We start from the raw sequence: 13,487 nt of genomic DNA on the forward strand, positions 1-13,487 counted from the left end.
ATATATATATATATATATATATATATATATATATATATATATAAACAAGTACTGAGTTATACAAATTCTCTAGATAAACTGCAACAAGTGCTAAAGATGATTGAAAAATCGAAATAGCTCCTATACACTCGAGAACGAATTGGAACTGTATATTATTTTAACGTTAATAAAATAAATAATGACAAGAATTTGGTTCGAAATATTGAGAAATGTAATAAAAAACTATACAACGCTAGAAATTCTGCAGATTTCATAAATTACTACATCAATTATGGTCTTTTACCGGCATATATGCATATATATATTGAAAGAAGACCATATTTTATACAGTATTGTATGAATTAAACAATTAAAGGTTTGTCTTCGATTTTCAAACTTCAAAACTTTAAAACGATTAATGCCAACAATTCGGTAGAATTCATACAATACTATATATATATATATATATATATATATAATATATATATATATATATATACATACACATTGATATATAAACACACATTCAAACACACAGTGCTTATGCCGGATTATTATTTAAAAAAAGTTGATGTCACATTGACACAAAACAAATAAACATCTATTAAGCGACCAGTACCACACAAAACACTGCAAAATCAAAAACAATACATATGAACGACAATACATTTCGGCAGCATTTGCCATTGACGACAGATTTCTTAAAAATAATGTTCGGTTGAAAGTGTTTGATTGAAGCACTTGGAGATGATTTTCATGGCGTGTCAGTGTCTTTATTCTTTATTGACTCCTCTGACTCTTTCAATGTTCTCTTTATTTTCGGCACAACATCCTCCCACGCAGCAAGGTTCTGCTCGTATAAAATATTTCATATCATTAATATTTGCTACTGCTTAATTTAAACCCATAAAGCTATCAACTTATGTAATTTCTGTTACAGATTTCACCATTAATATCATAGAGAAATAATAAACCATTTTCAAATACATATATACATATTAATCCGCTCGCGCTTTATAAACTAATGATTGATTGAATCCAGACAGGACATCTAAATGTCCAACCAAAATTAAAACATCCATTATAATTAAAAAGTGAAAAAATATATCAAATGAAATATGAGCATTAGAACAGGGTATCTGAAAAATAAATGAAATCGCATGCTTTCTTTCTGAATAAATAAACGGTAGTTTAATGAACTAACCAATTGATAATATTTGATCTGCCTCTCGGCCATGCTTCCAAATATTTGTTTGAAATCAATCTTCTTGTTCGCATGCCACCTCTCCAGATCGGAGCTGATGTCTGCGTTGGCACAACTCAGCCGATCATTCAGGACATCAACTTTCTTGCTAAGCTGCTAATGTGCACAACATGTTGTTCGTCATCACCACGTTTTGTTTAGCAAATATATCTTGCATGAAGTTAGAAAAGCAACTGCTAATTAGCGTCATAAACTGTTTCAATATTCATCTCATACGATTAATATTAATTATATTCGCAAGATGTATGTGAGTGTGCGACTTGAAAGAACTGAAAACAGTTCTTACCATTTTGACTTCTTCAGACATCTGCAATTGAAAGTTAATGAACAGATTAGTTGATGATAGCATACGAATAAATTATAGAAATAAGAAAAAACGTAAAATTTAAAAAACATTTAAGAAGCGACCTTGCTTTTATCTTCCTGTTTCTTCCTGGCCTCTTCGACGGCACTTTCATATTCGAGCTGCAGAGCATCCCTCCTCCTTAAGACTGCCTGGCAAAAACAATGCATCAACATTCCAACATTCGAACTAGCACAAATACGAAAGAGCCATTATCATTTATCGTCATCTTTGTAACTCGTTGAAAAGTCGGTGTCTGCTCGTTTGCTGTCAGTTAACTTTCCATACTCTCAAGGAATGTGAAACTGACCACCACATTAATGTAATGTTCAGAAAATTAAATAAAACCTAAATAAGACCAGCTGTAAAATGAAAAAAATCACATTGAATAACATTGTTACTCGACTTCACTAATGACAAAAATTGACTTTCGACGATTGTATTTCAGACATCATCACTTTAGTGGTCAATCTATTGAATAGCTCAGGAGACTTACCTGTCACTCCATCAGTGGCATCCATCCTTCGATAGTTAAACAATACACTAACAAGATCAACACCAAACTAATGAAACAGCTATTTTAGCCATAGAATATTATATAGGAAAAAAATAACGAATGTTTTCCTAATATTAATTATAATTTTTTATAAATTCAATAATAAAAATATATAAATAAAAATTACCATTAAAAAAATAGCTAACTTTTATAACGTCGATGTAGAGCAAGTATTCATGTATTGGATTTAAAAACGTGGTTTCCGTTGTATCAACCTGTTTTATTATAACAGATTTTTACCAATTAATACACAATTTTTCACGCCGTACTCATGACTTTATTAATCAAACATTCAAGTCGAAATTATTTTAAATTCCAATAGGCAGAGTAAAAAATAGAGTTGTGCTAACAAGTTCATGCAGTCCAAGATAGGACCTCTCTATAGAGTGAGCCACTCCAATCAATGCTGGTGCAAGTTTATCTTCTGAGTTGGACCATAATGTGAAAACAGGACCCAACTCATTCATTTCCACCAACATGTCTGAAATTCCAAAGGTCCAAAATTATAAAGTTCCGTAGATAATAATGAACTTGTATAACAGAAATCAAATTTAATCATTTCAACCAACCATTTTGTTCTTTTAAAATTTTGTTGGCAATTTTCTCAATGCTGTGCAGTTTTTCTGAAGTTTGTTCAAATAAGTGAGCACATCAGTAAACTCTTTAGGCCTGTTCTTGATGACGAACGACGACCCAAGATTCTGTATAGATCCGGCCAATCTGGACATTATGGTGGAAGAATCTTTCGATTTCATGGATACAAATTCCTTGTTTTAGGGAAAATCGTTTTCCAAAATTATTAATAACCATCTATTAATATTAAGTCATTTTCAACATCACTTATAGCCCACTCGATTTTGATAAACAGAAAAAATGAACTAAGGTAAGCCACATGAATGTTTGACCTTCAAAAACTCTTAACAATCTACTACAATATATCCAGTTTGAAGTTGACTGAATTTCCAATCAGTCACGCCCAACAATTCATTCCTTTTCATTTAAATTCATCTTTTTCTCATTACATGTCTCTGCAACACTCCAAAAATACCCAATTTACTAATATAAGATAACATAACTTAATTAAACTTTAAAAAAATCTTTGTCAACGTTTTGTTATTTTATTTTGAATTGCACAACATATACAGATGTGGCCGATATCAGTAAGTTTTCCTTTTTAAAAAAAATGTAGCAACAATTATTCAGCTGCAAGAAAATGCAGTGGTTAAAAATGCCTAGCCATGCATGCATTGCCCAGACTCAAATGCAAAAAATTCCACGCCTATGATAAACAATTGTGTGATGACCTATTTCAGAACATGCATTCAGTCATAATGTGCGATGTGTGTGTGTGTGTGCGTGCATGTGTGTCTGTAACAACTCTGATGAGTAACAGCACATAAGAGGAATTATCACATTGCATCGTTTGTTGTTTCATCTCATTCATTTTACTCTTTCCAGGCAAGTTTCAATTATTAACGTGTATTCATGTTTAATTCTAATAGTGAAAAGGATCATCTACCAGATTATACATTGAAATTATTCCAACTAATTCATACATTTCAATCTACATATACAGGCTTAATGGTATATGTATGAATGACAATCCAACTCAACTGATTACACTAATTTATATGTTGATTCATCAAGCACCCATTCAAGCAACCAACCCATTGTTTGTTGGTGAGGAATGACTGAAGAGATTGGTTGAAAGACAGAACTGGATGCTTGGTGAGTCTCTGCAGGAAAGTGTTCAGCGACAACATTCGAATATTCACAAAGTCCTGACTGAATCGATCAAGTCGACGAAAACTATGCTTCTCTGGTAGTGGCTACAAGCAGAACATGCAAATGTGTAGTATGTGTTAATGTGTGTGTGTGTGTGTGCGTTGGCGTGCGTGTGTGAAAAATTTATATTGTCAAACTGATAAATATATACTTTGTAGTGAAGAATTAAATAATTAGAATTCAACCGTTTAATTTACACCTAAAGATGTATGATGACAATAATCAAAACGTCAGATTTCCATCAATAACATGACTCACTCTTCTAATTAATAATAATTATTATTCTAACATCATTAACAGTGTTTTTGCACAGATTTTAATGTGTGTTTGTATGTTTGAACTGTATATGCTTAATACAGTGAAAACATTCTGTGCTAAATGTTTTTCAAGACATTTCATGACAAAATACTGTGATTAACATGATGTTACATATTCTAGGACCTATTACACAAACACTAAATATTAAAATAAGAGCTTTAAAACAATTTATTTATAGAACTTTTAATATTTGTTTTATCTTTCATGAACAACATCAAACTTTGGAAGGTTCCAGCACCTGAAACTTCATTTTTTCAAGTTTTAAAAAATTTATCAAAATAGACACAAAAGTATTACAAAAATTAAGAAATAGAATGCATGGGATAAAAGTGAATGAAGGCAACGAACAGGAACAATGTGCATTGGATGATGTTCTTCGAGCTGCTGTCGCAACCACAAGAAATCATTGTATCGCCTTCTCACTTGGTAGTCTTTGTTTTCATATTCGGGTCGCGTGCACTTTCAATTAGGAAAATAACATTTACGAAAATTATGAAAACAATCAACTGCTAAGATTGAAAAAAGTTATTTGCAATAAATAAAACTTGGGATAAAAATTACTAAAATATTGAGAAAAATCAAGAAAAATTTATCAACTAAATCAATATTCATTAAAAAAACCATTAAAAGAAATTTATTAAAATCAATGCATAGAACTCACAGTTGTAGTTATTCTGTAAGTGATGAATGACTCCATGGTGCTAACATGTTTTTCAGGGTTGTCAACTGTTACTGTTAAATCATGTTTGTCACTATCGAGCAGGCTGTCACATTGGTTGTCCTTGCAAAGTGACAAATATGAAATGTCTTTGTTGATGACAGGCTTCTTAAAATTCATCAGCAAACTTCCATCAGAATCAGTGAGAATGCGTGTGGACGAAGGACTGATTTGTGAAAGATAATACTGCTGCTGGTGGTTGGTTGGTTTAATTTGGTCAGTTGGATGGTTGGTTGTTTTGTAAGATGGTCAGTAGGCCAGTTAGATGGTTGGTTGCTTTGTAAGATGTTTGGTTGTTGGTTATTTGATTAAAAATTTTTAGCACAGAAATTTACTTTTATGACAAACTTATAGATATAGCCAACTGCATTGGCTGTGCAAAACATAAAAACTATGTCATATTTATCATGTGCAGAAAAATATAAAAATATTTTTCATTTAAATTTAAGCAGATAGGGAGCATCATTAAATCTTGGCGTTAAGTTGAGTGTAACTTGTAACATTTATGATATACAGATATATCAATAAAGTTTTTCATTAATTATTATTGGTTCAGTCATACTGTAAAAAAAATTTCAAATTAACAGCCACAAAGTTTACAATCATTCAAACAATAAAAGTTTTTTGCCTGGACTATCCAGAATCAAATCAACAAAAAATATTAAAAACTATATATAAACTTTATATATAGAGAACTTTATAAAGGGAAAACCCAAACTGTCTCAACTAAATATTATAAATTATTATATATTTAAAATTTTAATTCTTTATTATAATAGTCAGCTTTTTTACCTGATGATGATCTTGGTCAGTTGACAGTTATATTAAAACTGATTAACATGTTAGAAACAACTAATTTTTTCAACTCTAATTTTTTGAATGAATGCAACAAGAAAAACTTGCGATGGTCTCTATTTTATTAAGATATTTAAGAGTACATAATAAAAGTAATTGAATATAAACAACTAACATACATCAAAATCATAGTCATCACTTTCCACATGAATGTCTGTTCTGCAGACACCAAGAGGATCATCAAATGCATTAATGACGACCTGTGCAGACGACATTGAGCATCCATCTTCGCCATCACTTGCCGGTGCCACCGCACCGTCGGCCATATTTGTATTTTTGAATCGAATTGCCTCTTTTCTTCTCTCCAGCAACCGAACACTACTAAAACAGAAAGAACAGGAACAAATATTTGAATTTCATAATGTCATTTCAATTTAAATAAACTTAACGCAATTTCCAACTAAAATAAATTTTAAATGAGGCAAAATAACAAAAATAACAATGCTAAATTTGATGATGTCGATTGCATTAACTTTTTTATTTTCTTTCTTTTCAAATATACTTTTCCTGAATGATCAACAACAATGAAAATCCGTATAGGTCGGGACGTTAGTCACTTAGGTAACAAAGTTTTATCAACAATCTAACATAACCACACCATGAACCACCCAGTATTAATTCCAAGGTTTAACCACGGATTGGCCTTGTCGCATGATCACGCACATTTTTAGGCATATTTATTACTAGATTTAAGATTTCATAAGTTTAAATTTGTTATCAGGTAAAGACCCTAACTTTACTCTAACTCAGCCTTCCCACTTTACCCAGACTTGGGACTGGCATGTACGAAGATAAGACTCATTCTTTCTAAGTGGCTTGCTTCTATTTTCAAACACAACATTCATACATGGCGGGTTTCAATAGATGTTTCTGCGTGAGAACTCTTTTTGTCAGCAAGGGCTCCGTGCTCATACAGTACTATAGTTTTGGCTGTACCAAAGTCTTGTAAAGCTTTACAATTATTGATTTATTCCTATTGACTACCGTTCTCTTTATCATACCAAGCTTTTTATATGCTTTCTTTACCGCTTCTTACCATTGTCTGGAAGGATCTCATCATTAATCCAATATACTTTTCTTCCGATGAGACTTTCAGGGGTCTTCCTCCAAGTGTTAGTAAAGTTTCATTGTTTTTAGGTCGACATATGCATGATGTTAAACTTTATCTGCCTGTATTTCGCCAATTGGTGAAGTCTCTTTAGGGTCATCTCGTGTAGTTTTGCAACGTCTCCGCCTATTGGTCTCTTAAGGGTCATCTCGTAGTTAGGGTCATTTCGTATTCTTCATTATTACCCACTACTGCACTGCACAGAGCTTGGTATCATCCGTAAATTTAACCACCTTGAAAGATTTCCCACTACTGATACCGTTGTTGGTGCTGTACGTATACATATCCATGGCTGTACGCGATGTGAGAGAAACGATGAACGCATCTCCGATTTTGCAGTTTTGTTGACATTATCATCGCTAACATACGTGTAAGCTCGTTTCTGGTTCTTGCGCTCCTTAGACATGTATAATTTGTTTTTCGTTAAAATAACTTTTTTTGCTTTAACACTTACTTTCTTAAACTGCAATGCCGCTAAAGAAAAAACAGTTAGTTTCGTCGCGAATTAGATGTTTGTTTGTGAAAAAACGCGCGATAATATTTTAATTTTGGTTTTAAAAGTTAAGATTTTCCGTTGTGTGCTGGTGCTGCTTCCCTCTCTTTCGTTTCCTCACACTCATTTGACATTTCTTTCAGCTTTGGTTAGTTAAACTAGACGACAGAGTTCTTGATTTGAAGAATAGGGACCGGATCTCATTGATTTTTTAAATTTTGAAATAGGCAAATTCTAATTTTATTAGATTAGATTAGCATTAGAGAAGACATTAGAATATCAAATATTAGATTATGATTTATTACAGTACAGTGCTTTCCTGGCCATAATAATCATAATAATATAAAATTATAAATGTAATGTTCTCCAAAGATTTAAAACTATTATTTATTATATATTAGTTTATTTATTTTATTGTTATTTATAATTATTAATTTTTTATTTAGTTAATAAATAAACAAAATAAGTCATAACTAAAAATATCTGATATTATCTCTATCTCTATGATACTGGATATCATAATAATTCATAGATCACATTCATAACTTAGTTACAATGACTAAGTAAAATGCATAAATCCATGAAAGCATAACAACTGCCTTAGAATTGTTTATTTATCAAATCTATGTTTTTTTTTTTAAGTTTTCATAACTTTTCAGATTATATATCATAGTCTCTTGTTGCTCTTTTAGTTAATTTTCTAAGTCACTGGCATTGTTATATAAATATTTAATTTTTTATTTTACTAGCCCAGAATTTTGCTTTTTTCTTCAATGAATTGTTTGATTTTGGAATCATTTCGGTGAAATACTTTTATATCTAAAGACACAAGAAAAAAAATCACAAATCACACACATGCACACATTTGAAAAAATATATGAATATTCATCATTTGTTTCAATCTTTTGAATTCGTTTTTAGCTAAATCACTGATTGAAGTAAACAAAACTACTTAGCTACAATATTATGTTAATTACAATTTTGGTAATCTGGTAGACAGATTGTACTGACTAAGAGCAAGAGGATATGTGTGAGCCTAAAATGGCAAACAGGATTTCTCTGTCTATATGATCTTATGTTATGAAATTTAATCAATTTACTAGTTTATTTTTACTGATTCACAATAAACTGTTCTAAGTTCTGCATTTTGGGTGTTGACAATATAATTTAGTTTGAATTTGTGATTGAATCTTATTTAAATAAAATGATGTGACACTGGGCATGAAGCAGTGAGAAGTTGATTTTACATTAACACTTATTTATATTTAAAAGTTTTGAAATGAATCAATTTTTAATGTTATAACTCTTCACAGAATTCAGGTAGCGATAAATTGCAACAAGTTCTCAAGTTCACTAGTCAAACAGGATATTTCAATGTTGATGGACACAAATTCAAGAGCTATGTCAAAACATCTTTGAAACCATATGGAGTTTTTCTATTGTTGTCCGTATCTATGCCAGAGAGAAAATGTTCTCACTGTGGGTTAGTAGTTGACAAGTCTATTTAAATTAATTTTTATTGATGTTGAAGAAGTGAAATGGATTGTATTGATTATAATTGATAAGTTTTCTGACATTAATTTAACATTTTAAGGGATGCCTTGGAAAGTTTTAAGCTGATTTCCAGCTCGTGGAGGTTTTCTGAGGATTTTGAAAATGATGTGTTCTTCGGTTTTGCAGATTTTGATGCTGGAGGCATGGATGTCTTTCAAAGTGTTCGTCTTTTCTGATGTTTCATATATTTTTCAAGTTTTTTAGCACCAAACTTTAATCTATTATTAGTTATTTATCATCAACTTGTTTATCCTGTTTTAAAGTTTTGAAGTTTAAGCAATATTTTAAAAAATGACCAACGAATACCAACCAGTACAAATATTACTAACACAAATACTATTAATCAACGTTGGATTTTACACCCAACCTATTATGTCAACTATTTATAATTTTTCATTGCGCCTGAAAACATTGAGTTCTATTAACGTCAAACAGAAATACATTATACTTGTTTAATGACGTAATTTTTGCCTCCAATGAATGCTTTGTAGCTGCAAATAAGGTCAGCCCCGGTCATGCTGTACTTCCCTCCTTATGAATTGAAATACCAGAGTATGATGATTGAAAAGTAAGTTTTTTATGCTTTTAAATATTAAGCTGATTGTTATCTCACTTTATTATTATCATTTTATTTAAATAATTATGTTAATATGACAGTTTTAATAACAACCAATAATGTCTTTATAATGTGCTTGGCTCTATCATTCAAGTGCTATGCAATGGTTTTCAAACTCATCTGTATGTTTTTTTTACAAATAGCATGACGTTTGTGAAGGAAGGTGTTAATTGTCAATTTAAGGACTAAGATATCTTGAATTGAGATCTGGATTAACACTTGACAATTTCAATTATCAAAAATATTAGTGATCTGAAATTTTTCAGATCACTAACATTTCAATTTTTTCTTTGAAACTGCTATCAGCTTTATTAGTTTTAATTTTAAGCAATAACATCATTGGGGATCATTAAAAGTTTGCGAATGATAATTGACTGAATAGTCATAATAAATATGCTTGTTATTCTTGTGGTTTAGTTGCATATTTAATTTTTCAAAAATAATTTCTTATGGGTGATGTAAGTATTTTTTATCTGAAGGTATGGACTGTCAGCAGAAGGATTTGCTAACTTTTTGCAGAGGGTTACATCTAGAAAGGTATTTTTTTTCAACTTCTACTAAAAAATGTTAATTCAATCAAGAGAAAAAAAATCAGTTATCAACTTGTTACTACGATAAAGAAATGTTTAAAAAATTTTCATTCTGGCAGATAATAATCAAGCACCCTCCTAACTACACTGTCCTAATGAGTGTTTGTGCATCCATAGCAGTTCTCGTGTTTCTTTTCTACATGGACGTCATCAACATCAAACTCATCAACACAGCACTGCAGATGTGGTCTGGAGCAACAATTGTCGTATGTCACACGTCCATTTTATCATGTGGCTTGTTATGCATATAAATTTTATTTGTGGTTTGTTATGCATATAAATTTTATTTTATTATTGACCATTTGCAATCATATTATAAAGTAAAATAAGTTACAATTGTTCATTAACATTTCAATGGTGCCATTAAAAGCTTGCCTAGGTAAGACAAAACAGTAACATTGTCAAAGTTCTTTAATTTAAAAATGACCTTTTAAACAAAAGTGTATATTAATTTAATTCAATCAATGTTTTCAAAATGAAGAGTCAGATAAAAATTTCTAGATGTTCATCCTGCTGATGATATCTGGTTTTATGTGGAACCACATGCGAAGACCTCCACTTGTGCACGAACAAGAAAATTCAATTGTTAGTTTTTCCAAATTTATAGTTCTATTGTTCGTTATTCCATCTTTCTAGTTCTATTGCTAGTTTTTTTAATCTTTCTAGTTAATGCACCCTTAATTGTTGGTAGCAAAGTTTTCAAAAACATTTTTGCATTTTTAAATATTATTTGTTGAGTGGCTCTATGATTTATGATTAAGTTTTTTTCTTTGGCAGATCTACATCGAACATTGGGGAGATGGACAATTGCTGGCTGAGAGTTTCATTATTTTTTTTCTTAGTGAGTAGCATTCTTTTTTTCATACCAAGTATCATTATTTTTTTATATTAAGTATCATTATTTTTTTTAGTGTCATTTTTTCCATAGTATCTATCAATATTTTTCTGATAGTATCATAATTTTTTTTCTATATTAAGTGTTATTATTTTTATATTGCTATTTTTTTAGTAAGGGTCGGTATTTTTTTCAATAGTATCATTACTTTTTTTTATCTTAGTAAGTATCTTTTATTTCTTGCCTGGTATCATGTATCATCTATTTCTTGTCTGGTATCATTTTTATTTTTATTATCGTCATTTTTTTTTAGTAAATATGGCTTGAATTCATGAGCCTCTCTCTAAACTTTATTCTTTCTGATGAAATTGTTTTCAATAATGTTTCTTAACAATTATTTTTTAAGAAAAAATTAACTATGTTTTATTATTATTTGATTATTTTTTTGTAATATTAGGGCTTGTATGTACGTATGCATTTATACATGCATGCATGCATACATACATACATACAATATACATGTTTTTGTTATTAATAATAGTTATAATTTGATAGCGTTTGTGAAAACTGCTATAACGAAAGCTATATTAAGTTTTCTCTTAATAATAATAATACATACATACATACATACATACATACATACATACATACATACATACATACATACATACATACATACATATAAAACAAAGCAAACATACAAACCAACATACAGACCTCCTAATTGGTATAGGTATTGTGCTGTTGGCTCAACCTAGGACACTGCCAATAACAGCCAGGAAGTGTTAGTTTTACATTGTTTTGTTCACCGTTCAACCTAACTTGTGAAATAATCTGTTTGATTTTTCAATTTTGGCTCAATGTTAGTGCTCTTTGATAGTATTTTTTAAATTTTATTAATTTTGAGTTTGTTCATATTGCGTGAGCTCTGTGTTGAATGCACTTTTTTTATACGTTTATTCAGGGTGTGCTTATGTAGGGATTTCAGTGGTATGCATTTTCTTTTATTTCCTCTTGGGTGTCTTCAAGAAAAAATATGAAGGCTACCCATACGGGTAAGTTATATATATATATATGTGTGTGTGTGTGTGTGTGTGTGTGTGTGTGTGTGTGTGTGTGTGTGTGTGTGTGTGTGTGTGTGTGTGTGTGTGCATGCATGCCTTCCTTAGATGAATGTAATTATGTAATTGTTATATACGTTTCTTTTTCTAACTGTCTTTCTTGTCACCTCTTCTCATTTGTTTCCTCCTATTATGTTTTACATGTGCACCAGCATATTTACCCATTCTAAATTATTTCATTAACTTATAAAATTAAAAATAATTTCACTTCTGTCAGATAAAATGTGTGTTTAAATTTTTTTCTTGAAGATGAGTGCAATCTTTATTTTTTGCATTAACGAAAACACTTTTTTCTTTAAATGTACTTTTAATGGTTTTCAATTAAATCACTTTTTATGTCTTAATTTTTTACTGGTTTTCCTGCATTCTTTATTTTTCCTATTCAACAATAATAATTCCCACCAACTCTCAGCCAATTATCCTGATTGTTCAATAATTCACATTAGGCACTGGCTTTTCAGAGGGTCTGTTAAGATGGTTTGCAGTTTTCTGGTAAATAAAATTATTCAACAGTTTGAAAATACTGTTGAATTTTATGTAAAAAAACCATCTTGATTGCACTTGTTTTGCAATTATTTTCTTCTCAACTCAGCATACTTGTTTTTAAATTGCTTTGTGCATTATAATTTTAATCTTATTCAGATTTTATTTAAAAAAAGCGTAAACGTTAATTTTAATAGTATTTCCACTTTTAAATCAATTTCTGTCATTCACTTTTAAATAACTTGCAAATTTTAATAAACATTGAAAGAATTTATTCTAAATGCATGCATTTCCAAATGCTCCCACATAACTTGAGTTCACTTTTATAAGAAAGGTCCCATTATCCTTCACAATTTATAAATATATATATATATTGCAATTAACTTTCGATTTATTAAACATTTATTGATGTATTTATTTATTTGTTTGTTTGTTTGTTTAATTATTTACTTTTTTACTTATATATTATTTCCAGATTTTTCTTCCTCCTTTAATTTGCTGCCCTTGATGCATCCAAAGTGCCACCAATGACATTCAACTATGATAATTTTTTCACTTCTCAGTGAAGTAATATAAATTTCTTTGTTGTTAATATCGATGTAAATTTTGAATATTCGTTGTTATCACAACTTGTTGTAATTTACTTCTTTTTAGCGATTATTTTATTTCTGAGTTGTATTATGTTTTAATTGGAAATTGTTGAAATTGTTCAGTGGATTCCTTATTGCTGCTGTTTTTTAGTTTCAGTTTTACTCCAATGTTATTTTTGTTATGTGTGTGTGTGTGTGTATGTGTGTGTGTGTGTGTGTGTGTATGTGTGTGTAATACGGTCACTATTTTGGTGGTGGTGAATATTTGTTCATAATATC

At 30.2% G+C, this 13,487-nt stretch overlaps 3 protein-coding genes across 3 annotated transcripts; 1 reads left to right on the plus strand and 2 right to left on the minus strand.

The window, feature by feature from the left end:
* Positions 1–733: 733 nt before the first annotated feature.
* Positions 734–2,621, minus strand: HELRODRAFT_165836 (hypothetical protein; the record flags this gene model as incomplete). The annotated part of the gene is made up of 6 exons (XM_009032321.1): positions 734–829; positions 1,184–1,339; positions 1,530–1,550; positions 1,652–1,738; positions 2,289–2,357; positions 2,493–2,621. The coding sequence occupies 6 exons, from the start codon at positions 2,619–2,621 to the stop codon at positions 734–736; spliced, it is 558 nt and encodes a 185-aa protein (XP_009030569.1).
* A 102-nt stretch (positions 2,622–2,723) lies between these two features.
* HELRODRAFT_189801 (hypothetical protein) lies at positions 2,724–6,353 on the minus strand (the record flags this gene model as incomplete). Its single annotated transcript, XM_009032322.1, has 6 exons — positions 6,237–6,353; positions 5,938–6,196; positions 4,907–5,152; positions 4,594–4,704; positions 3,810–3,971; positions 2,724–2,909 (listed from the first exon to the last, which is right to left on the minus strand). The coding sequence occupies exons 2-6, from the start codon at positions 6,082–6,084 to the stop codon at positions 2,724–2,726; spliced, it is 852 nt and encodes a 283-aa protein (XP_009030570.1). The 5' UTR covers positions 6,085–6,196; positions 6,237–6,353.
* A 977-nt stretch (positions 6,354–7,330) lies between these two features.
* HELRODRAFT_165838 (hypothetical protein) lies at positions 7,331–12,560 on the plus strand (the record flags this gene model as incomplete). The annotated part of the gene is made up of 11 exons (XM_009032323.1): positions 7,331–7,414; positions 8,733–8,902; positions 9,014–9,134; positions 9,465–9,541; positions 10,069–10,126; positions 10,239–10,385; positions 10,681–10,764; positions 10,957–11,020; positions 11,730–11,798; positions 11,979–12,069; positions 12,548–12,560. The coding sequence occupies 11 exons, from the start codon at positions 7,331–7,333 to the stop codon at positions 12,558–12,560; spliced, it is 978 nt and encodes a 325-aa protein (XP_009030571.1).
* Positions 12,561–13,487: the final 927 nt, after the last annotated feature.

Source organism: Helobdella robusta (assembly GCF_000326865.2).
Source record: "Helobdella robusta unplaced genomic scaffold HELROscaffold_8, whole genome shotgun sequence".
Taxonomy (NCBI): domain Eukaryota; kingdom Metazoa; phylum Annelida; class Clitellata; order Rhynchobdellida; family Glossiphoniidae; genus Helobdella; species Helobdella robusta.